The sequence below is a fragment of the Miscanthus floridulus genome, unplaced genomic scaffold (assembly GCF_019320115.1).
Source record: "Miscanthus floridulus cultivar M001 unplaced genomic scaffold, ASM1932011v1 fs_152_1_2, whole genome shotgun sequence".
Classification (NCBI taxonomy): Eukaryota; Viridiplantae; Streptophyta; class Magnoliopsida; order Poales; family Poaceae; genus Miscanthus; species Miscanthus floridulus.
In genome coordinates, this window is record NW_027096280.1 from 127,998 (window position 1) to 154,451 (window position 26,454).

General features: G+C 45.2%; 1 protein-coding gene and 1 pseudogene across 1 annotated transcript; both read left to right on the top strand.

Annotated features, from left to right (window-relative positions):
- The first annotated feature begins 1,981 nt into the window (after window positions 1-1,981).
- LOC136530522 (uncharacterized mitochondrial protein AtMg00810-like) lies at window positions 1,982-2,362 on the top strand. The gene has a single exon (XM_066523250.1). The coding sequence runs from the start codon at window positions 1,982-1,984 to the stop codon at window positions 2,360-2,362; it is 381 nt and encodes a 126-aa protein (XP_066379347.1).
- Window positions 2,363-13,198: 10,836 nt separating this feature from the next.
- LOC136530524 (bifunctional phosphatase IMPL2, chloroplastic-like) lies at window positions 13,199-19,188 on the top strand (annotated as a pseudogene).
- Window positions 19,189-26,454: the final 7,266 nt, after the last annotated feature.

Consider the following 26,454-nt stretch of genomic DNA (forward strand, 5'->3'; position numbering starts at 1 on the left):
ACGGAGGTGAGCTATGTGACAGCTGTCTGGCCAGGAAGTAGAAGAGGCTATCATTCCTAAAGGCGGCCAAGTATCGCGCGAAGGACGCTCTCAAGCTCATCCACGGTGACCTCTGCGACCGATCACGCTAGCTACAAACGGTGTTCAGCGGTACTTCCTCCTGCTCATAGATGATTGCAGTCGCTACATGTGGCTGTAACTCCTGATAGGCAAGGATGAAGCGATGGCAGTGATCAAGAAGTTCAAGATACGCGCGGAGGCCGAGAACGGCAAGAAGCTCCGCGTGCTGAGGACTGATCGCGGTGGCGAATTCACTTTGGTGGAGTTCGCTACGTACTACATGGATCAGGGTATTGTGCGACACCACACCGTGCCATACTCACCACAATAGAATGGCGTGGTGAAGAGGTGGAACCAGATAGTGGTTGGCATGGCTCGATCCATGATGAAAGCCAAAGGCATGCCGGCAAGGTTTTGGGGTGAGGCGGTGAACACGACGGTGTTCATCCTCAACCGTGCTCCGACCAAGGCTCTAACGAGCAAGATGTTGTTCGAAGCTTGGTATGGGCACAAGCCGAGCGTGTCCTTCCTTCGGACATTCAGTTGCATCGGCCACGTCAGGAAGACAAAGCCGATCCTCACCAAGCTAGAGGACAGGAGCACACCGATGGTGTTCCTAGGCTATGCGGAGGGTACCAATGCATACCGGCTCTACGACCCACGTGGAGACAAGTTACTTGTCTCGCGCAATGTCATGTTCGCCGAGAAGGTAGCTTGGGACTAGACCAGTCTGAGCATGGGGGAAGCTAGTGGCTTCACCAGCACCTTCGTTCTCGAGCACTTGGTCATCCATGGTGGTGGAGATGCTGGGGAAGAGGTGTTGAGCACTTCAGGAGGGGTGCTGAGCACTCCAGCAACAGAGCCAAGCACTCCTGGGGCAGTGCTGAGCACTTTAGGAGGGATGCCGAGCACTTAGGGAGGAGTGCCTAGCACTCCTAGAGGGATGCCAAGCACACTAGGAGTGGTGCTGGGAGGTTTTGTAGTGGTGGCAACCACTCTAGGATGGGTGTCGAGCACTCCCATAGCGGAGCCAAGAGGTCTTGCAGTGGTGCCGACCACTCCAAGACTAAGGTTGAGCACTCCTATAGTGGTGCCGAGCACTGCAGGAGTAGTGACGAGCTGTCCAGGAGTAGTGTCGAGCACTACAGGTGCTGTGCCAAGCACTCCGATGAAACAGGGAACTCCATCAATGTCGATCGAGTTCGCCTCACCTCTAAGTGACATCACTGAGTTTATGGATGCCTTTCACGAAGGTGAGGAGGTGTGGTTCCATAGGCTAGATGACATCATCGATGGCACAGGGCCCTCAGGACTGGCTGGTCGGCTGCTCAATGACCAAGAGCTGCTGCTCGTTAGTGCAGAGGAACCACCCACGCTTGCGCTGGCCGAGCGCGACAAAAACTAGCGACAGGCGATGCTGGAGGAGATGAAGGCGATCGAGGAAAATGAGACATGGTAGTTCGTCGATCCACCTCCAGGATGCCGTCCAATCAGCCTAAAGTGGGTGTATAAGGTCAAGCGGGATGAGCTCGGTGCCATTGTTAAGCATAAGGCGTGCCTCATTGCCCAAGGCTTTGTTCAGCACGAGGGCATAGACTTCGAGAAAGTCTTTGCACCAGTACTAGCCTTGGCAGCAACAAAGGACTAGCGCGTCCATCATTTGGATGTTAAATCGGTCTTCCTCAACAGTGAGCTAGCGGAGACGGTCTTCATCAGGCAACCTCCAGGTTTTGCCGTCAAGGGAGAGGAGCATAGGGTGCTCCGACTGCGCAAGGTGCTCTACGGGCTACTATAGGCCCCACGATCATGGAACGCCAAGCTTGACGCCACGCTAGGCGAGCTTGGATTCTAGCGGTGCGCAACCGAGCACGCGCTCTACACGTAGCGATGGGGGAAGGAGGAGCTCGTCGTCGACGTGTATATGGACGACTTGATCCTCACTAGCATGCGCACGGAGGACATCAATAGCTTCAAGCGTGAGATGGTGGCTCGTTTTTTATTGAGTGATCTCGACGCACTCTCCTACTACCTCGGCATCGAGGTGAGACAGGGGAAGGAGGAACTCATGCTCGATCAGAGCGCGTATGCCTCGAAGCTATTAGAGCGGGGTGGCATGGCTGAGTGCAAGCCATGCGTGACTCTGATGGAGGAGCGGCTGAAGCTGACGAAGGCCAGTACCACGGCGAAGGTGGATGCAACACTCTACAGGAGCATCATCGACGGTCTGCGCTACCTAGTCCACATGAGGTCAGACATTGCGTTCGTTATGGGCTACGTTAGTCACTTTATGGAGGATCCTTGAGAGGATCACTGGGCTATAGTGAAGCGGCTAATATGCTACATCAAGGGGACGGTGGATCAGGGGATCATCTTTCCCAAAACCAGCGGGGGTAGGCTACAACTCACTATTTTCAGCGATGCAGACATGGCGGGGAACATCGACGGACGACGGAGCACCTTAGACGTGCTCGTCTTCCTTAGGTCGGCTTCAATTTGATGGTTGTCGCTGAAACAGAAGGCGGTGGCGCTGTCTACATGCGAGGCAGAGTACGTAGCGGTGGCCACAGCAGCGTGCCAAGTTGTGTGGCTGCGCCGGCTGCTGGGCGAGCTGACTGGCGTGGAAGCTCACCCACCAGCACTGATGGTGGACAACCAGCCCGCCATCGCCCTCGCGAAGAATCCGATTCTGCACGACCGGAGCAAACACATCGATGTGAAGTTCCACTTTCTCAGGGACTGTGTCGATGGAGGGCAGATCATCATCGAGTTCGTCAAAACTGGTCGGCAACTCGCGGACGTCCTCACCAAGCCGCTTGGACGCCTTCGACTCACGGAGTTGAAGGAGATGATCGGCATGGAGGGGTACAAGGGATAGCAGTAGGATTAGGGAAAGAATTGTTAGATAATCTACTACTTTCTTGTGTGAACACACAGCAAGGGAAGACGACGCCGAAAAGACTCCCTGCTACAGTACTGTAGCCGCTGTAGAGGCAGGCGCCGAACGGCTCACCTACCGTACTGTAGCCACATGCAGGGACAGACGTAGAAGTTAGTCCTGCTGTGTTATCTAGTCACTGTTGCAGCAGGGCAGCTGTACTAGGACTAGATGGATAGGGTTGTATATATAGTTTGCCACTGCAACTCAATAAAGAGAGTTCAGATTTACCATCTCCAATATAGGGTTCCGGCCAACGCTGGTGCTTATACTGTGTGTATGCTCTGTTCTCCCTCTTCTTCTACCTCTAGCCATAGTGTGTGTGGTCGGACAACGCTTGTTCGTGGTCGATATAGCTAGTGGGTGCTCGGCAACACTAGCGGGTGCTCGACAAGACTGACGGGTGGTCGACTCACCTGAACCGGTGATCCTGTGGGCTAACAGGCCAGCCAATTTTGATTCTACCTTTATTCAGTCAGCGAGCCATGCATGTTCTTCAAATCAAATCTGAAAACGCCGGGTGCCTGAATTTCTAGATTGGTACCAAACTACTAGTACCAATTACCAAGCATGTGTGTGTGTGTGTCTCTCCCTCTCTCAGACCCACAAACAAATATGGAATCCGACAATGAGTTTAGATCGTGTCTTCTCATCTTCAGGAAAAGGAAAATAGCTGTGTTCCGAACCAGGAATTCTTTTTGCATTTTGTTATATGCCTTTTTGTCATCAGAGTTCACTTTCTATCTACAAATAAAGAGACTCAGAACCGAGTAACAGCAAAACACAAATTACATTACCTGAAGAAACATGTAGTACAAGCACGCAACTTACTGCCCAGGAAAGTGCGGTTTCGAACGAATTTTATTTTGACGGTTGATGGGTTCCTCACAAGCTACACACAGGACGTAGATGCGTGTGTACTAAACCAAGGGGATCGGGTGAATCCACCCCGACCACCTAACAAACGTCTATGCCGGGGGTTTGATCCCTTGATTATTTTCACCTCATTTGGCAGTTTTTTAGAGAGCTAGATTGACACAGAGAATGTATGCACGCATGCTCTGGTTACAATCACAATGTAAATTACTAAACTGTATGAAAAAATACATTCTCCTATCGGACCGTACCATAGGCTCTGTTTGAACCTATAGGACTAACAACTACTTAACTAATTTTTAATCTCTAAGTATCCAAACAAGCAGACTAATTATTAGTCCCATCATGAACTAGTTATTAGTCCATTAGTCCATATATAGGAGCCAATAGAACTAATTGTTAGCCCTAATCCATCTAAATAGGCTCATAGTACACCAATATATATGGCAGTATAGTTATATAGAAATAGACAATTTATAAACAACAAAAGTAGCACACTAAAATATACTCTGTCTCCACCCTAAAGTATAAGGGATTCAGACGATTTTCAAACAAAATAAGAAGTTTGGCCAAAGACCACCTTGCCCCCTGGCTAATTATGATGGAGTTGTTAAGTTGTTATTTTCCTTAGTTACATGTTGTCTTTTAAGATGACACCAAGTTTATAAGGAATCTCAATATTTCCTATCAAAAAGACAAAGAAGAAAGGGGGCTAAGGACCCAGAATACTTTATATTTTGATATAAATTTTGAATCTTCAATTCCATTTCATGACAGAGGAAGTAGGAAATAAGGTGGTAGTCCAAATAATTCCATCTCCTATACAACAAAAGGCCCATAGTTTCGTAGCATTGTTTCTAAGACTGCCATGTCATACAGAGTGAAATGAAACTGGGATGAAACACCCACTTCTAATAGAAAGTTTCATTCTATAGTTTCATAGGTATTTAATTTCATGAGTCATAGAGAGTTGGTAATCGTGCCAAGTGAGGACATGTCATCAAAAATGTCAATGTGGCAATCTAATTAATGCAGATGAAACTCTCATGAAACTCCCACTGAGACATGCCAGAAGACTCCCAAGATTACACTACCAAAAGGCGTAGGCGTCCTCACCATTACCAAGAAGGGGTGGGATATGGAGCCCACTTGGCCACGCAGAAGAAAACCTCCTATAGTCAACCTAGCCACCAGCGATTACCTCCTAGAACTGACTTGGCTCTAACGAATCACTCGGCCCAAGTAGTTAATCTATAAGACATAAACTTGAAACCCAAAATGGGCAGGACGATGAGATGGAGGGTAGGGGATGATTGATGAGGCAAACGAGATGGGGGAGAGAAATCACATCTAGATCTGCCACAATCTTTAAACTCTAGTGATGTGGGAGCAACAATGGTGGTGTTGCCTTATGCCGGAGCAAAGCGCATGACACAATGGACTCCTTCCCGGTCGGCGGTGGGGAGGTTGCATAATTGCTTGGATCGGTGGGAATTGGATTGGATCGATTCCATGCCTGCCACAACCAAATGTTTTTTGTTGACCCGCTCAAGCTGTTCGACGAATTGCTTTGCCACGCCAGGCCCACCTCGGTTACCACCTTCAACCAGATCTTCACCGCTGTCTCTCATGCCTCGGCCCCACGCTCTTCCTCCACCTTAGACTCAGAGCTCATCACCTCCCTCTTCATCCAGATGATCCATGAATGCTCCATCAAGGTGGCACCCAGCAGTTGCACCTATAGCGTCCTCATCGGCTACTTCTGCCACATGGGCTGCCTGAAGCATGGCTTCTCTGCCTTTGGCATCATCCTGAAGATGGGCTAGAGGGTGGATCACATAGTCATCAATCGACTGCTCAAAGGTCTCTGTGATGCAAAGAGGTTGAGTGAGGCCACGGAATTCTACAGAAAATTTACAGGAATCGGTTCATTTTCGCTGGAAAAACACAGGAAACATAATTTTTTCCAGCATTAAGGGGCCCTCAAATAGATATGGGAGAGAAAGAAGTAGTGAAGTAGGGGGTACACAACATTTTGCAAGAAAGAAAATACCATGCAACACACGTGTCATGACGACCAGCTAGTGCTAGATGGCAGACACTTCGATGGCTGGATTCCATCGTCACAACAAAAAAACAACACTGGAAGAGCGGCCTCGCGGTCAGAAGCCCACAGGACAAAACCCACCACGTCGGCGCACCGCTCACTACTACACTCGGACCTTTCACAGCCACGTCGTAACCCCATTTATAGCCACATTTCGGCCTCAGCAGTAAGCTATCGGTAGTGATGGTCATAGCCATCACCATCGGAATCTAAGACCGACTGCGGTATACACTACACTATCGTATTGGCTTATGATCCGTCTGTGATAAGGTCCTTAGTTCCATCACACTGGAGTACGACCCATCTGTGGGTATACACTAACACCGCCGCATTGATAAACAATCTGCCTGCGTGGAGGCTATCATCACCGTCGTGTGGGTACATCAACTGCTAGTGTAGTGGTCACTAGCACCGTCGCTTTGTACTTTGATCTGGCTGTCTATGGTGCAGCTTCGCTATCGCTTCGACGGCTGAGACATCTATAGAGGTAAACATCACCGTCGCTTCAGCATATGAACCGTCAATACAAAGGTCATGGTCACCATCGCCTTGCACCACGATCCGCCTTTAATGATCGTTTAGTCGGTGCCGGGTTACTAAACGATTAGACGGTGATACACTTTTATCCCTGGCGCATAATATGTATAGCGACGGTGTTGGATGTTTGCACCACCAATGGCGGTGGTGATAACAAAACAATAAACGGCCCTTAATAGCTTACTGAACACAAAGCATGCAGATATAATCATTGTATCCAAAAACCATGTTCTTACAATAACAATGGACGCTTACCATAATATCTTTCTCAACTGAGGTCCTAACACAAACGGTACATAGATTGCAAACTAAAGGTACTGATCTCTATAGACTTACATAATGAAATGACATAGCTGTGCTCCTCCTATGTGGCACTCCTGCTTGATAGGCAAAAATGAATATAATGCATCCTTCGAATTGGTAGGCAATGCACTAAGGAACCCCTGTTCTTCTTCCTAGCCAATGCAGGAAAATTGTTCAAAAGCACTCAGACTCCACCTGCACAAAACACCACAATTAATAATATTCAACACACCATTCCTTTAGTTATGAAGCCCAAATTGGCCTATATATAGAATCAAAACAACTACCTACCTGAACAAAGGCATGACGTAATTACAACAAAATATAGCATATGCACCTTTACTGCTCTACTAATGACTCCATGAATAAGGGAACATAAGGAAGATAGTGAGGTCCGCCGCTCATATATAATAGTTTCCAAGTACTTCTAGGATAGCCGATGGCCCAGGCAGGGAGGACATGAACTTTACTGCGGTTCATGTCATATGATAAAGGTTGTATCACTCTGTAGGACGCATCACAAACCTCAGTACCAATTTTAATATTCTTCTTTTCAAATAGCTCCAGCGTGGTCACCTTATGCTTCAACATCCATTTACTAGTACCAGTCTTCAAGGATCCAGATTGAAAGCTCATACCTATTCAAAGTATCAGCAGTACATAAACACAACTGACCCTGAGCTTCATGGATAGAGATTGCATCACTAGTTGGCCTATGAGTTTTCCTCCATGTCTTTCCCTCCATATCAACAGCAACTATCTGGGTGAACTCCAGCATGTGCATAAAATCATTAACAAACACACATTTCCCATATGTGGATACTACAATATCCTCGCCCCATTTAGATTCTTTAAATATCCATGCTCTAGTTTTAGATGAGTAGATGTTGACACCTAAGGAGTCATCATCGTTGATCCTATATTCAAACACATGGAAGTGTGAAGAGACTATCAAATCGAACCCCAAGCGAGCTAAACCACAAGAATGGTTGCTACCTGGCAGTAGCAACCATTTCTTACTCACCGGATTGCAGACAACATAGCAAAACCTAGAGTACCAGAAGAGGATGAGGCCCCAGGAGCAATCTGAGATCATGACATCTTGAATGGGGAAGGGCAAGAAGGACAAGGAGGGATATTCATCATTGACGCTGGTGAAGTTGTGTTTGCGTTTCAAACTGTGGTAGAAGAATTCGGTGAGAATCTAGGGCAGCTCCTTATGATACTCAAATCCTGAGATGAGGCTATTCTAGGAGTGACAGACATACTTGCAGCTGCACAAGGAGCAGGCATTGAGGTGGCTAAGGATGAGGACCAAGACATGGTCTGTGAGGATGGCTACTTCGTTCCTCTTGTTGGGGGCCTCCTCCAGCATCTAGATGAGGATTTGGTGGAGCGAGGAAGGTGATGGAAGCGGCAGCACTATTGCCTAAATCAGAGAAGGAGCAACTAAGGAGATGTTTTTTGTGAGTTCGTTAATAATCAGAAGGAAGCCTCATTCATACTCAGATGTGTGAAGAAGGGAATAAAAATCCAAGAACAATGCATAAGAGATGTGTGAAAGCATCATTGCCTTTGGATCTTGCGGCATTGAGCTCGAGCGGCGACGGCGATGATGAGTACCAGCCTAGTCATCGGTGGATCTGTGTTGTCTACCTACTGGTGAGGCAGTATCGACGTGGAGCACTAGCCTGTTGGTGGTGACTGGCGGCTTGCACACCACTGAGTAGGGGTGGTCGCGTAGTTCAGCCCTAGAGAGTAGGGGTGGTGATGAGGAATAGCAGCACTAAGGAGGAGAAAGATACGGTGGGGAGTGTCCTTTGTAAGCCACTATATTAGACGCGAGAATGCAAATTTCTGCAAAACTTTGTAAATACACGTAGGAGTGACGCCTAGGACTCACGCATGGGCTTGGAAATTGATGAAAGCGGCAGTGAAGGCTACCAGTGGTGATGATTGGGAGATGTTAGCACCCACACTAATGATGGACGTGTCATACGGATCTGTGAACTCTAAGGCACATAAATGGAACGTTCAAGTCACAACAAACAGAGATGAACTCAAAGTAATAACTACTAAATATTACAAACATTTTTATTCAGAATGCAGAGGCATGTTACAATCAAACTACTCATGGGGAGCATTACCAATTATGTCCTCTACATCCACCGGGGCTAAGACGCCATCACCCACGTCGGAGAACTCACCGATCAGGTTCTCACGCTACCAATAGTTCGCCTCCTGAAGGAACCCCAGCTCCACCACGGTCAGGTCCTCACCCTAGTCAAAGCTAGGTGGTGGCCATGGCCAAAGCAGACCCTAGGCGAATGCAGTACGTGGCCATCTCCATGACCCATGGTGGCACGGTGCGAAGGTAGTCCGTCGGGGTTGTCCCCACAGGCGCAGGAGGCAAAAACATGCAAACAACGTTGCTTGCTGCCACGTGGAGGTCCTGGTAGCGCCTCTTGCTCCTAGCCACCATATGGGGGGGAGACTTGGGCGCCGTCCTCGACTTCCTGCCGAAGGTGGATCACCTCCGCTGCCTCATGCTATGCGGCGATCAGCTGCTCCTAGACGGCTAAAACGGAGAGAAGAAAACGCTACAACTAAAGACACGACATCGCACATAGTGAAAAAGCAAGATCATATCATGCTGAATGCCTTACCAGCGTGGCATGCCTAGGCCTTAGTGGCAGCAAGCTCTACCACGACCTGTTCCCCGCTTCACGGTGGTAATAGAGAAGCGCGACCAGTTCACCTCCTGGCTCTCCTCGTGGAGGGTGAAGGTGGCCATGTCTAGCTGCTCCACCAACTCGAGGACATCATCTACCCCTATCATCATCGGAGGAGATAGCTAGAAGTAGGGATCGACTCTCTGGTGGCACCACCGCTGAGCTACCCACCCTGTCCCATCGTAGTATCGCACGAATGCATGGACGAGTAGGGACAACCTCCGATGACTCTTCCATTGGGTGCTTCGTTGCCCGTGCCACCATTGGATGAGATCTAAAAGATGGGGTGTCGAGGCAGAGCGCCGAACGAAGAAGATAGAATGAGAAGATAAGTGTAACGAGTTTAGAAAAGGAATCGTGTACTTGCTTCCCCGCCTTAGCCTCCGCTTTTATAGAAGGATGGGCGAGATAGGCGCCTGTTGGAGTTCCCTTCGATTGCACTGAGCGAGAGCAGGAGTTAAGGCGAGGCCATGTCTCGCATGATCTTAGTGGTGCATGCTTCTCCTAGTGGAAGTAATGGTGATGGAATGGTATTGGAAGTTGGACGGAGAAAATTGACTTGACCACGTGGCTCGGCCCCTCTAGCACTAACCACATGATTTGGGGGAGATGATGTGATGAACCGCTAGCCTATTTTATTCTATCTTTTGTAATGGAAGAGGTGGGTAATTTACATGCAAAATTAGGGGGTTCACACGGTTTACACGGTTCACACAGTTTACACCGTTGGGGCCTCTAATTAGTAATCATAAGATAGTAAGATAAGATTCTTTCATTCTAAATTTTTGTCACATTTTCATACACAGTTTACGTGATTCACATGGTTTGGAGGATGATGATTGACTTCCCCGAGATGTTCGACATCCCCGCGCCATGGAACCTTCAAGAACGGAGCGATCATAAAATCCCAAGAGGGTTTTTTTGGAACTCACATTTCTCCACTCTAATCCCCCTCATCCCTAGTGCTTCGCTCTGCCATGACATCACTCCTTGACCTGAGGATCCATCTTTTGTCATCGTTGTGCGTGTCCTCATTCCATGGAGAAGCTCCCGATGAATGTGGCTATTGAGATTGCTAGCTGTGTCGCTGCGGCTATAGCGGATCCCATGGAAGATCTTGGCAGCCTACGGAAAACCTGTTCGTAGATGTGTAGGGTGTGCGGCGATGCCATAGTGGGACAGAGCATACCACTGTGGCGGGTGCTGCTGCGTGGGATCCAACATGGGACCTAGAACCGGTTCTACGATCATGAGTATCGTGCCAAGCTCATCGCTAGGCTTGCTAGCGTCGGCAACCCAGAGGCCTGCTTCTACGTTGGGATGCACGCTGTCTTCGTGGAAGACCGCAGCGCGCTCATGTCGCGGTCGACATGCTTGAGCGCTCCACCATGGTAGGCCATGATGTTGCTACATTTGTTCTCTCCCTTGTGCTCCACAGGTCCAATAGCGGTGCCGGCAATGACAACATTGCCTGGCGGTGGTTGAGGAAGGTCGAAGGTGATGAAGCGGGCCTAGAGGCGAATGTGATGTGGAAGAACGAGAAATGTACACAGCGCCTCCAACATGCCATGTTTGTGTTGTAGGACTCGGCTGGGCGGCTGGCGCTGGGTGAGTCTAGTCCTCTGCCTCCTCTGGCCATGCCAGTGTGTCGCTAGGACAGACATCAGTGCAGAGGCAGAGGTTGCGGCGACCATGCAGGATGGGAAGGTTGGGAGGAGTGCGCTATGTTCTACAGCGAGAAGTGTAGGATCCAGAATGAGTGTGATAGGTTCTTCACAAGTATGTGGTAGATTCTAGGTAGATCAATATTGATATGTATATATCTGGATGACGGGGATTTGTATGATAAACTCTTCATTCTCCTCAATACAATGATATGCAAGTATGATTCCTTTCTAAACTCGTTATAGTTACCTTCCTTCTTGTATGATGCAGTTCAGATTCCCTTGCACATGTTTCCAATTTCTTAATACAAGTTATTCAAGTCATATCCACTAGTAAACACGAGCGGGGAAGGCAACAGTCATGGTCCGTGACATCCATGGCCACCTACGCGAGTCGCGGGCGACGGAGTAGGGAAGACGACGTGGACCATTTGATTCCCTACACTTTGCAATCTAACACCAACACTGAATCACCGTATGAAACAGCGACGGGAGCTGCAACAATGATAATTTGCAAATACAGCAAACCAATTTACAAATAAACCAAGGCAAATACTTCCACCCCAGCACCATCTTAGTGAGGTGCTTTATCTCACGTCTATATAGCCAAGGCAAATACTACAACATTTAAAAAATGGAGTAACAAGAATCACCATTTAATTATTAATTGTTTTTAAGGCAAAAACTATATATAAACGATACAGTAACAATCATCATAGCAACTCAGTTGTACAATAACAAAGACCTATCAAAGACTACTGGGTGTATAATAACAATGACCTACAAGTACAGTACATCCCATAGTCGAGTCTAGAGATAGGCAGTGCACGCTAAGGACGAGGCAGCACCTCGCAAAACTTCCACTAACATCTACACCTCTCACGATCGAGAAAGAGGCATGAAGAGGAGCATCTCAGTGAGGTGCTTTACCTTCCCTGCTGCACCTCTCACAGTCGAGAGAGAGGCAAGAAGAGAAGCATCTCAGTGAAGTGCTTTACCTTCCCTGCTGCACCTCTCATGGTCAGGAGACAGAGAGGCAAGAAGAGGAGGCATGGAAGAGAAGCGCCACCATCATCGCTGCTGCTCCAGAGGAAGGAGAGGATCGCTAGGGTGCAGGACTGATGAATCAACGATAGTACAAGAAATACGCAGGGCAAAAAGGTGGCAACTATACATACAGACATATCACCTTCCTAGTGGCCTTGCGCAATTCGGATACCAAACCAAGGATACCAAAGTGAATTCAGTACCCCTTGGCTTGTCCAAATAAGCGAACCCCCTTAATCGCAAAACTTTCACTAGCACCTAGATCGAGCAGCCCCCGTTGCGCCTAGATGCCGGTAGTACCCAATCTTGAAGGCCTTCTCCCAATGCCGCTGCTGCCGCAGGAGAAGTTGGAGAAGGAGCGCCATGGAGATGAAGAAAATATAGATGGTTAGCTCAAGATAGCTTTGTCTATATCTATCTGTATCTAAGGAGGAAGGAGTGTGTGGATTGCCAAGAAGCGTATCCAGCCCCGGCTTAAATAGGCCAACCTTGAAGATGGAGAAGCCGAGAGGAGGCATAGAGTAATGGTGATACAACTGTGTTTTGGGTAGTTGGTAAATGGGGGAAATAACTCACGCTGAAATTACTACTGCTGGTACACCAAACGGTTGTGTTGTGGGTAGTTGGCAAATGGGGAAATAACGCCTATCCCAGTCGTCTCGGCTTTTCATATGACGGGGAAAATACCACTGCCGCATCTATTGTTAACCCATCAGTGGTAGAAGTTTGAATTGCCGGTTTCCTTCTTAGGAGGGCCTAGTTATCAGTCCAGCCGACGGTAGAAGTATAACACCGTCGCTTCTATCGCTACGACAGTGAAAGTGGCGATAGTGATAAATCAATTTATAGTAGTGGTTGCTCGGTGCTCTGAGCATCATCCTCCTCCCCGACATTTAAACCTTCGCTCCCGACCGCCGCCGCCGACTCCTCATCCCCAATGCTCTCCTCCTCCTACACCACTGCTCACTCGGCCACCTCGCCCCTCCCCAGCCCTACCTCTGCATCGCCTGTGCCGTCCGTAGCCTCAAGCGCACACGGGTGCCCGCCGACGTGTGCGGTTAGGGCTTCGTCTGCCGCTGGAGCGGGTGGCTGGGGAGCGGCGGTAGTGGGGGAGTTGTCAAAGGAGCTGCTGGTGGAGGTGGCGCAGTGGGTGGCAGACGCGGCTGGTGAGGTGCTCAGGAAGTACTTCCGCCAGCGGGTTGAGATCATCGACAAAGAGGACCACAGTGCGTGCTATGCTTCTCTCTATTGACACACCACACTCGTAATTTCGTTTTGCTTCGTACTTGATTATAGGGACAGTGTGCTGGTTGTTGAATCAGAGCGTGTGCCCTGTTGTCTTTGCACGTTGTAAACTAAGTATTTAGTGTTAGTTTCTGTTGCAAGGAATGCTGACACGGATAGTGCAGGGAGCATACTTTGATTGAAATCACTTGAAACTGTAAACTAACAGGCTGATAGTCTTAGTTACGTCCTGCAGTATGCAAATCATTTCCAAAGAAAGAAATGTGTAGGAAATTTGGTATGTGGTTGTAAATTACTCAAAGTTCAGGGAGCACTGGTCAATAGAAGTGGAGATAAATTACCATTTATTTTTTTGTAAGGGATTAGTCAATTCATTATTTGTGCTGTTGATGGGAGCTTCCTTCCTATGGGTCTGATCAGGTGAGCGTTGGAAAATTCAAGGATTCTAAACCCTTTCTGTGTATATCCTTGTATAGCTATGTTTTTACCTTCAAGTCCAGAGAATCATTAGGGCTTGACTTGTGTACAAGATTGACTATATATAATTGTACAACTGCCTTCCTCAGTAACCCATTCTGCACAACCTTGTCAGGACAACAACTCAATCTTGGCAATTGATTTAGTTCGATTAGGTAGGTTGAGATGGAGAATTTGTGGTCAAACAACAGGACGAGCACGATGGCATCAATAGGTACCATCTAATAGTGCTAGAGTGTGGTTTGTAGTGACTTGGTTGGTAGAAGAAAATCAACCTTCAGTTTATGTTACAACTTTCTAATAATTATGTATGCAGGAAGCTCATGCCTGATAGACTTGTCATGTGAAGTGTTCACACCAATATTGAAGTTCTTTAAGTACTCTTTTGTTCAATTTGATCAACATAGCAATGTTTTAAATTGGTCTGACTTCGGGATGTATAGGAACCTACTATCCATATCTGATTATTGGATAAAAGGATACTTGCACTGGGACACTAGAATATGTTATTTAATTATATTGGTGGTTTTGTGCCTTTTTTATTGCACTTATAGGATTGTTCAATACAATCCAGGTCCTGTTACGATTGCAGATAGAGGAGCAGAAGAAGCAATGGTGTCAGTTATACTGAAGAACTTCCCTACCCATGCCACGTGGGATTGCTTTGCTAGTGTTTAAAATGTTATGTTCACTTTTATGGCACCTTGAACATGCAGTTCCAACATTTACTTGAATCATGCAGTTTTAGTGAGGAGAATGGTTGGAGATGTGCGGAGAGTTCTGCAGATTATGTTTGGGTTTTGGACCCAATAGATGGAACAAAAAGTTTCATAACTGGCAGTGGATCTTGTTGGTGGTCCTTAACGACCAAATCCAACTACTAACTAAGACACAAAAAGATGAGAAATTGACAATCTTAAACACTATGCATTTACTATTGACCAAATTCCACATGTATTTTGAGATCATTGTTTTGCAGGACATAAATACAAATACATGGGAGAATAGACTGAAAGACGCTTTCTAACGCTGATTTGCACAAAGGAATAAATAGAAAAGCCCATCAACTCAAGTTACTCGGGCGAAGTACCGACCAAGGAGCTAGTCCAGGCCCACTCCAAAGTCCACCACGCGAAGGCGGTGGCGAGCTAGCTCGGTCAGGATGCGGCCGCACCATGGGTCTGCCCGCACCCCTGCGAACGCCTCTTTGCCATTCCTTCATATGGCGGTAACCTGAAGCCATGCAGAGGCGGTGGAGACCGGGCTTCCCACCAAATATAGCCTCCACACCGCCTCATAGCCTTGTATAAATAGGGGGGGGGGGGGTAGAGTCCCTGTCCAACACACAGTTCACTTGAGCAACACCTCACTCTCTCTAGTACTTTTATCTTTTAGTAGTAGCTTTAGAGCAAGGCAAAGCTACCTTGGTGGGCTTGGCTCCTTGGAAGAAGAGATTCCTGGGTATGAATAGAAAAATAAGTTATTCCAAAGTCTTGCCTTCACTTATTTATAGTCATACTTATGAACTAGAGTATAGTTGTTGTGTTATGATCTTGATGAACTAGTCTATAGTTTGTATGTCATGAGAATAACATATATATAATTTTATGCTTAACCACTAATATAACTTATATAATTAGAATTAGAGCTAAATTGAGGTGGCGGTTCATCGTGCCATCAGGGTGTGCCCAAGTCTTTTACTTGTCGATCCGTACGGTCGGAGTCCGGGGGGACTTGGGTAGTTTTCGGGTAGTTTCTGTGTACGCAAGCGAGGTGCTTGGGTGTGGAGAGACATGTGAATGCATTGTCCCTCTCCACGGTTGAGGGGTAGACGGCAGGTGGTGATAGCCCTATTCGTCCCTTGTAATCCACCACGTTCGTTTGGGGTGTTGGAGTCTAAATTGTCACATGAGGTTGATGGCAGACCAGTACTCGGTGGCCTCCTAGCCTGCTACACACTTAACACTAAAACTAATTATGTAACTTGTATGATTATCAACTAATCTTTGTATAACTATACTAGACCATGCCATGCACTACTTAGGATTATTCTTTTATTCTTTATTTTTTATTTTATCCTTTGAGAAATGCTCACGTGTGTGTCCACTATCTTGAGAATACCATTCTTATCCCTATTATAAACATTGGTGTACTTGCAAGTATATTATTCAAGTTCATATCCATACTAGACTCTTAATCAATAAATGTCTTCCCTTGGGAAAATATAAATAACGATACCCTGAATACTTTCAGGTGAAATGCTACAATGATAACTCCGTGCTCTTGCGAATAAATATCTAAAATTGTTAAGAAACTATCAAGGCCTTACCTAGTGGCATTGCTATTTATTAACGATGTTGCTAAATATTGCCAACAAAGTACTTCTGGCGCCTTTGCCGGTGATGGATCTTATCTCCATACATGGTGAATGCGTTAAGAAATACCAACAAGTATTTCTGGTGCCGTTGCCGGGGACACAAACCTGGTAGCGACGTTAAGAAATGTCAACAGATCTTTGATCTCATTATGAGATTGAGAAGATTAAGTTTAACTTAATTATAATGACTGCTAATTCGTTGTTTGTAGGCAAGACTCTTTTTGGTACACTTATAGCACTTCTGCACAATGGGAAGCTGGTACACTTTTTCTTTTGTTCATTTCTAGATGTCTTCGTTTCCTTGGTATTTCACTATTTCCTTCATTCTGTATTACGACTACTGCACGGCATATGCAAATAGTTAATGATTTATCAGTGTCACAAAACATCATACCATTATATTTATATAATGTCTCTGTTGGTTATATCAACAATGAACTACTTTACATGGCATTTTGATTAATCTTTTCTAAATCATTAGCTATTTTAATCATGATATATTTTTTTGAGAAATTTCTTGAAATTTTCTTTGTGGGCATCTTTACTAATATATTTGATATTGCTATTTCTTTAATTAAGCTTGATTTTTTTGCTTCTTTTCTCTAGGTTATTGGTGTCATTGACTAGCCAATCTTGCAACAAAGATGGATTGGGGTGGACGGGAAACAAACAACTTTGAACGGACAAGAAATATCTGTTCGCTCTTGTAATTTACTTGCACAAGCTTACTTGTATGTACATTTGTTTTAGTATTTAGACGTAATGTGGTTACATCTCTTTACAGTCTTGAATAATGCATTACAGTATAACAATTCTTTGTTCTGCTATGACAGATATAGAACAAGCCCACATCTCTTTGAAGGAGATGCTGAAGATGCATTTATTCGTGTAAGGAATAAGGTGTGTGTGTGTTACATTATAGCTTCACGTTTTTCTGCAATCATCAACATTACTCACATGTATTTACCATCTCTATTGCCAGGTGAAAGTCCCACTTTATGGCTGCTATTGTTATGCTTATGCACTTCTGGCTTCTGGTTTTGTGGATATTGTTGTTGAATCCGGTTGGAAGGTATTATTTCCATTTTTTTGTTAGGACTTAGGAATATGGCATTAGCCTTTAAATTGTGTTCAGTAGATGGTTTCTTGTTTTCTATCTTTTCTGACAACAGAAAGGAAAGAACCACAAATAAACTGAAATCAAGCTAATAGAGTTGGTTTTGACTTTTAATTATTTGCATTTGACAGTTTGACAGAGGTCCTTTTGATTTGCTAGCAAGCAGGGGCGGACACAGCGGTGGGGCGGGGGGCGCTCAAGCTCTCCTACCCATTTTGCAGCAGTGGAACCCTGTGGAGCCCCCATGAATTTTTAGGCAAAATTCTATAGTGTAGGGGGGGCTGAGACTTAAGATCGAACAGCAGTGTTGTTCAGCCCCTCCTGAAATATTTTTTCGGTCCGCCGCTGCTAGCAAGATTGAATTACTTAGTGAAGCATTTAATTTGCTAAGTTTTGGTTAGATGGCCTCAGAAATTATGCATACATTGTGAAAGCTTAAGTCAGCTTAAGAACATTGAAGCTGAGGTTGACTCAAAACTAGTGGGCACCGTAATTTCCAAAGCTTTTCATTCATTGTTTTCTGGATCAGTGTTTTAGCTGTGCCAAATTGGTCGATCATGCTTATGTAGCGAGCTTTTAGTGTAGCAACTAATTAACAAGCATTAAAGTTATCTTCCTGTTCTTTTATTCTCATCTGTATGCAATGGTGCTAGTATTTGGTTGGTACTAGATAAGCACAGGGATAGTTGTGCATTTAGGTATTGTTTTGACTCCTCGATATAACCACTAGAACCATGCTGGTTAATCATTTAATACTTGTAGCTGGTTAATCATTTGACTTTTGAAAAGATATTTGTGATATCATAAGGAAGTTATCTTCATGCATGACAAAGAACAGAAGTTTAGAAAAATTATTCTCTGAACTCAGATTTGATTTCACATGACTATAGTTGCTAGTACAATCTTAGGGAAAAGAAAAACTGTGACCATATTTAACAGAATAAGAGCAGTCAATGTAGCATGCATTTACTGCCTGCCTGAATGAAAGTTCTTTACTACCATAACTGATTTTATTGGTGGTTTGGTGCAGCCATATGATTTCCTCTCCCTGGTACCTGTCATTGAAGGAGCTGGAGGGTCAATAACTGATTGGAGAGGGGACAAGCTCCATTGGCCTGTTACTGCAGAATCACGGCCCACAAGTATAATCTTCACTTCTCATTAAAATCATCAATCTATTTTGCTATCTCTAAGTCCTTCAATGTTGCCTCAGCTCAGAGTGGCCCTCTGGTTTCAGTAATTTCATAAGATTATTACGCCAAACTGAATTACGGCAAAAACTTGCTCTATTCTATTGTCACTTAGATCGTGCACTTCTTGCTTTTGAATTTGATCAGCAAAATTTTAGTTCACCTCATTCTGCACTATTGATTTATTTGTAGGTTTCAATGTGGTAGCAGCTAGGGAACTTGGCCCCGTTCGGCTTGCTAAATCTTGACTGAAAGTGGCAAAAAAACGCTGTTCTAACTGAATTGTTGTGAGAGAAAAATACTATTCCGACTGAAAAAACAAGCTGAATAGTGCCGATTTTGGGGTAAGCCGAACGGGGCCAGTGTTTGAGATTACGTGGGCCGCAGTGGTTGTATTTGTAATAAGAAACATCTATATGCATTGGTCGATGCAGAAGCTGGAATATTAATATATTCCCTTTTCTAAAAAAAAAAATGCCCGTGTCCACAAACAGGCCCTTGATGCGCTGCAGTGGCGCTAGTGTGCTGCTTAGATAAGCATTGTACTAATACCTAACTATTTAGACATTTACGGGTGATATTTATATGATCCATAATAAGCTTTACCTGTATGGTAGATTGGTAGTTGCTTGACCTCAATCTTGCTGTAATAATAAACAGCATGCACTAGTAGAGAAACGACATTTGATCTCACTTTAAAATTTGAATTTAGTCCTGGTATTTTTTGCGTCCAAAACTAGAGATACCTTTAGTCCCGGTTTGTAGCTCTAACCGGGACTAAAGGTCCCTGCCCAACGGCTACTGCGACAGGCTTTTGCTGCAGGGGACCTTTAGTCCCGGTTGGAGTTACCAACCTGGACTAAAGGTTAACTTTTACTCCCGGTTGGTCCCTCCAACCGGGAGTAAAAGTCTACTCCCGGCTGGAGGCTCCGTCCGAGACTAGAAAGGTACCTTTAGTTCCGGTTTCTGTCTCCAACCGGGACTAAAGGTCTTCTCCAATATAGCCCTTGTTCCTCCCCGAGCCCGAGCCACTTCGAGCTCAGTGTTCTTGCTTCATCGCCGGCCTCTCTTCTTCCCTATCACCGGTGTATCACAAGATTTCTTCCATTCCTCATCGATTCTTCGGTTCTAAAGATTACCAACTTTATACGCTCATGTGTCATCAGTAGCTTATTTCATTTTGTGGACTAGATATATGTAGTTTTTTTCATGGTAGATTTTTTTTATTTGTAAGCCATTTAAGCTCAAAATCACTTTAAAGTTTGCGTATTTGGATGAAGGAAGGTTAAAGTAGTTATTCAAAACTAGTATTGAGTTTTCAATTCTAACATGCATAGCACACTTCATGGTTTAGAGATATAGAGAATTTTAGAGTTTTTTTAATTTTATTTGTTTATAAAATGAGAAATTTATATTATATTAAAAATGAGTATAGAGAGTAGATGGTAACTGCTTCCGGGTCCTCGGCCTCTCATCGGGTTCCAAAGCGACTGAGGCCGGACCTTCCTCTCATTGCATGCGGCAAGTGTGAGGAGAAGATTGTGATGAAGTACCAGGTGAGGAAGGAGTGTCCCAACAAGGGTCGTATCTTCTACAAGTGTCCGGATCGCAATGTGAGTTATTTTGTCACATTTGATGATTATGGTTAATTTATACTTATTTTCATGATGATTGTGATTAAAGTTCTAATTTTTTGTTTTAATTTCAGTGGGATGGCACTGGATGTTCAGGCTGATACTGGGAGGAAGAGTATGTTGAACACGTGCAAAACTCTCTTCCACATGCAGCTACAGCGGCTGATGAGGCAGTGATCCTACGGAAGAAGCCCATAGATGTTGAACAAACGCATGATCTATCTGTTTTAGTTGGGATTGGTCGCGAAATCCTTATGCTGCTGAAGTTTATTTTAGCTTTAGTTTTTTAGTGATAGTTGGGATTGTCTATATTGTAGCGAGACTTTCATAAATTAATACCTTATGTGGTAGCATACATGTCATATAATTAACTAATTATGCTCTAGATTTTAATATGGTATGTATATCATGTAATGCAGATAAGCCGGTATTGGATGTACAATGCTGATCGCCGCTTTCAAGAGTTCATTGAGGGCGTGCATTCTTTCTTACGTGTGGCCGAGGCAAAACAAACACGATGGTTTCATGTGCTGCTCATGTGCCATATGTAAGAATTTGAAGGAATATGTTAGCTCAAGGAGTCTTCATTCACACTTGTTGAAGTCAGGTTTCATACCAAACTATATTTGTTGAACGAAGCACGGAGAAACCAGGGTTGTAATGGAAGAAGGTGAAGAAGAACAATGGGACGATGATGACATTATTGCTGAATATGGTGTCTTCAATGATACTGCAATGGGGGAAGCTGAAGAAGAGGTGGTGGCAGAAGATGAGCCCGCTGATGATCTTGGTCAGGCCATTCATGACGCAAAAAGAGAATACGAAAGTGAAAAGGAGAAGATCAAGTTCGAGCGCATGCTAGACGATCAAAAGAGAATGCGAAAGTGATGCGGGACAGAAAAAGTTGGGTACCACACTGGAATTGCTGCAATGGAAGACAAAGAATGGTGTATCTGACAAGGGATTTGGGGAGTTACTGAAAATTCAAAAGAAGATGCTTCCGAAGGATAACGAATTGCCCGTCACTACGTACGAAGCAAAACAGGTAGTCTGCCCTTTGGGATTAGAAATCCAGAAGATACATGCATGTCCTAATGACTGCATCCTCTACTGTGGTGAGGAGTACGAGAAGTTAGATGCATGCCCGGTATATCATGCATCACGGTATAAGATCAGGCGAGATAACCCTGGTGATGTTGAGGGCGAACATCCCACGAAGAAAATCCCTACCAAGATTATGTGGTATGCTCCTATAATACCACGCTTGAAATGTCTGTTCAGAAATAAAGACCATGCAAAGTTGTTGCGATGGCACAAAGAAGACCGTAAGGTAGATAATATATTGAGACACCCTGCTGATGGGTCCTAGTAGAGAGCAATCGATAGAGAATTCCTGGAGTTTGCAAATGACGCAAGAAACTTAAGGTTTGCTTTAAGTATGGATGGTATGAATCCTTTCGGAGAGCAGAGCAGTAGTCATAGCACTTGGCCTGTTACTCTATGTATCTACAACCTTTCTCCCTGGTTATGCATAAAGCATAAGTTTATTATGATGCCAGTGCTTATCCAAGGCCCAAGGCAACCTGGCAATGACATCGATGTGTACCTGAGGCCACTAGTTGAAGAACTTCTACTTTTGTAGAACAGACCAAGTGTACGTGTGTGGGATGAGCACAAACAGGAGCACTTTGACCTGCGAGCATTGTTGTTCATAACAATCAATGATTGGCCTGCTCTAAGTAATCTTTTAGGACAATCAAACAAGGGATATAATGCATGCACGCACTGTTTCGATGATATTAAAGGTATATTTTTGAAAAAATAGCGAAAGGTCGTGTACCTTGGCCATCGTTGATTTCTTCCTGCGAATCACCCCCTAAGAAAGAAAGGCAAGCATTTTAAAGGTAAGGCAGACCACCAGACCAAGCCGGGCAACCAAACTGGTGAGGATGTACTCAATATGGTCAATGATGTGAAAGTAGTATTTGGAAAGGCACATGGCAGTGAACCTGTTCTGAACGACGCCGATGGTCACGCACCCATGTGGAAGAAGTCCATATTTTGGGAGCTACCCTATTGGCAAGTCCTAGAGGTCCGTAGCACGATCGACGTGATGCACCTAACGAAGAATCTTTGTGTGAACCTGCTAGGGTTCATGGGTATGTATGGGAAGCCTAAGGACACACTTGAAGCACAACATGACATGTAGTGTTTGAAAGAACGAGACAACCTACATCCAGAGAAGACAGATGATAGACGCCATTACTTAAGTCCTGCCAGCTACACTCTTAGCAAAGAAGAGAAGGAAAGCATGTTTGAATGCCTAGCAAGCATCAAGATACCTTCTGGATTCTCCTCGAATATAAAGGGTATAATAAATGTGCTAGAGAAGAAATTCCTAAACTTAAAGTCCCATGACTGCCACGTGCTCATGACGCAATTGCTTCCAGTTGCATTAAGAGGAATTCTACCTCCAAATGTACGTCTAGCCACCGTGAAGCTATGTGCATTCCTCAATGCAATTTCTCAGAAGGCAATCGATCCAATGGATCTAGCTAAACTACAGAATGATGTGGTTCAATGTCTTGTTAGCTTTGAGTTGGTGTTCCCTCCTTCCTTCTTTAATATCATGACACACCTCCTAGTTCACTTGGTCAAGGAGATTAGCATTCTTGGTCCTGTGTTCCTGCACAACATGTTCCCCTTTGAGAGGTTCATAGGAGTCCTAAAGAAATATATTCACAACCATGCTCAGCCAGAAGGAAGCATCGCCAAGGGCTATGGAACAGAGGAGGTCATTGAGTTTTGTGTTGACTTTATTCCCAACCTTGATCCGATTGGTGTTCCTGAATCGCGACACGAGGGGAGACTAAGTGGAAAGGAAACACTAGAGAAGAAAACATATATTGGTATGCATGATAATTATTTTAATAAAGCACACTACATAGTTCTGCAAAACTCCTCCTTGGTGGATCCGTATATCGAGACACATAAAGAGTTGCTCTGATCCGAGTTTTTAGGGAAGTCTGAAGCTTGGATTACACGTCAGCATATGGAAACTTTTAGCGATTGGTAGCGAAAAGAATGTCAGGGTGATGAGAGTATTGATGAGCAACTGTATTTGTTGGCTAGGCAACCATCATGGCATATCCTCACATACAAAGGGTACGAGATAAATGGGAATACATTTTACACAGTAGCCCAAGATAAAAGGAGCACCAACCAAAACAGTGGTGTCCGCATAGATGCCACCGACCCTAATGGAAACAAGCAAATATATTATGGTCGCATATAGGTGATATGGGAACTAAACTATGCACCTACTTTTAAGGTACCTTTGTTCAAGTGTCAATGGGTAAAGGCGACTGGAGGCGGGGTAGCAGTCGACAACCAGTATGGAATGACAATCGTAGACCTCAACAATATTGGGTACAAAGACAAACCGTTCGTCCTTGCCAAGGATGTGAATCAGATGTTCTATATCAAGGACATGTCTACAAAACTGAAGAGAGGGAAAAACAACAATGACCCAATCAATGAGCCAAAGCGCCACATAATTCTTTCAGGGAAAAGAAACATCGTCAAAATTGAAGACAAGTCAGACATATCAGAAGATTATGAAAAGGATAACCGAATTCCACCCTTCACAGTGAACAAAGACCCAAGCATCTAGCTAAATAATGAGGACACTCCATGGTTACGGCGTGATCATAACCAAAGGATATACATTAAGAAGAAGTTCACTACTATGCCCACTTGATATATAGTGATGTATTAGACCTATTATGTAATAACTGTGACCTCATATTTTTTTGTTGTGTTTTCATATTTTCTATGGTTTAAATGAATTTTCTGCTTGACGGTGGATTTCCCGTGGAGAATGTGTGATGAAAAACCAAGTGATCAACATTAATAAGATGTGAAAACTTATTTCCTGTCAAAAAGTAATAGTTTTAATGATTTTAATGAAGTAGTATATTTTTGCATGGTGCAAATTGTAATTATTATTTACACTATGTTAAATATTTATACAGTAAAATAAAAGAGTTTAGGCTATAAATTTTTGTTGTGTATAATAATGCAAAACCAAGTCCAGAAATATTTATTATAATTTTTTGGATGATATTTTATTTATTAGGCAATTAATAACTCTCTGCATATTTATATAAAAGAAATAAATAAAAAAGGGAAAAACGTTTGGAACCAACTGCAGCCCACCTTTACTCCCGGGCCGATCAACCACCCAGGACTAAAGGTTGGCTACGTTTTCGTGGCCCACCAAAAAAAATAACTTTAGTCCTGAGTCATGGCTGCACCCGGGACTAAAGGTCAGACCTTTAGTCTGGGTTCTTACCATCAGCCAGGACTAAAGGTTCTTTAGTCCCAGGCCGTGGCTTTACTTTACCATAACCTGGGACTAAAGGTTCTGTAGTCCTGGTCCGTGGCTTCACCCGGGACTAAAGATCCACCAAATAGATATTGCCTCGTCTTCTTCTCCCCATCCATCGTCTTCATTCTTCGCCGGAGAGCCACCGCGCCGCCGCCGCTCCCCATAGCCTCCAGACGCCTCCACGTGCCTCTCTCGTCTCTCGCCATCTCCGCCAGCAGCCCCAGCTCATGCCTCTCCCATTTGTGCACGGCGCCTAGACCCGGATCCACCACCACCATCCTCGCCCTCGCCCAGATCTAATTTGGATCCACCATGGCCTCATCGCCGTCGTCGATCCTCAACCTCGTCGTCGTCCCCGTCGCATCCTCATCGTCGAGAGATCACCTCTGGCCATCCTTGTCGTCCTCCACGCCCGTCGTCCTCGTCAGCGTGCTCATCCTCGTCGTCGACTTGATTAAAACCTCCGACCATCGTGCTTGTGTTGCTCGCCGTGCTATATGTGAGCAACAGTGTGTGTATATTTATTTGTAGATTTTATTTGTGTATGAGTGTGTGCTCGGACCGGCTCGTGTCTGGTCGGTGGTGGATGCTGCTGATGTGGCGAAGGTCATTGTAGGTGGCTAGAATGTCGTGCCCGCATCCCTTTCGGCTTGGGTGTCGCCGGTGCGGGGAGATTAGAGTTCTGCACACTCTTGTTCACGGTCACGGCTGCGAGGAGGGAAGCAACGACGGCCACGGCTACGGGGAGGGTGGCTTCGGTTGAGGAAAAAACTTAAGCCCATGGTGGTAGCGGCAGATGCCTGGGGGCGTCGGTAGCTGCGTCGAGCGCAAAGCAGTGCCGATGGCGTTTGACGCGCCCAAGTGGACATGGATGGTGTACAGGAGGCGTTCCATGGGCAAGTTGGCATTGGCTCGTTGGCTCCGTCTGTCCGTCGCTTGGAACGCACGTACTAGTTGAACTTATGGATGCCGGCCCCTAGATCTGAGACGTTCGACGACGTCCGTGACGTAGTAGCAGGGCACGTAGTTCTCATACTCGGGTGGGCATACCTTCGCCTCCTTGGCGTGGACTAGTTAGAAAATTGTAGAAAATCCGTAATAGTTGAACTCGTGGACCATGTTCAGCTCGGCGAGCATGTTCTCTGCCGAGTGGTAACGGACGTCAAGGAGGACCGTGTTCCCTTCCTCGTAGAATTGGAGCTCTTCCGTGGCCAAGTACGGTACCGTCCGGTGGAGAAATGCTCGCCGAGATGATCACGTAAGCAAGGTCAACTAGTACTGATGGTTATTTATTCACACGTCCCGATATCGTCGCAGTAGTCTGTCAATCACCGTACCCAAACGTAGTATATATATAAATATAAACGATAAACGGTTATTATGTGTGTACACTCCCATTCTTCTGTTAACCTGTGGAAATATCATGTGAATTACTTACCTGCCACAATGACCATGGCCACGGCCATGAAAATGCCAACAACACAACACTAGCAACCTTGTCGGCAAGCACCATTGTGTTGTTGGGACGAATTACTATATGGAGAGAAGCACTTGTTCCTCTCTGTCTGGATGGGTTCTTGTTCATTCATTGCTCTCCTCTTCCCCGCCGGGTTATATATACCTAGAGTGTTGTTATTACATTTGTTGCATCAATATCTTACTTTTACCAAAGTCTCCTTTGACGAACTTTCTAGAAATCATAGAGTAATCAATAGAGTCTACTGGAGTACAGATACAGAAATGATTTTTACAAATGTTACTAT

Excerpts from the sequence above, each read along its gene's own strand:
- LOC136530522 (XM_066523250.1), top strand. The coding sequence starts at position 1,982 with ATGGACGACTTGATCCTCACTAGCATGCGCACGGAGGACATCAATAGC.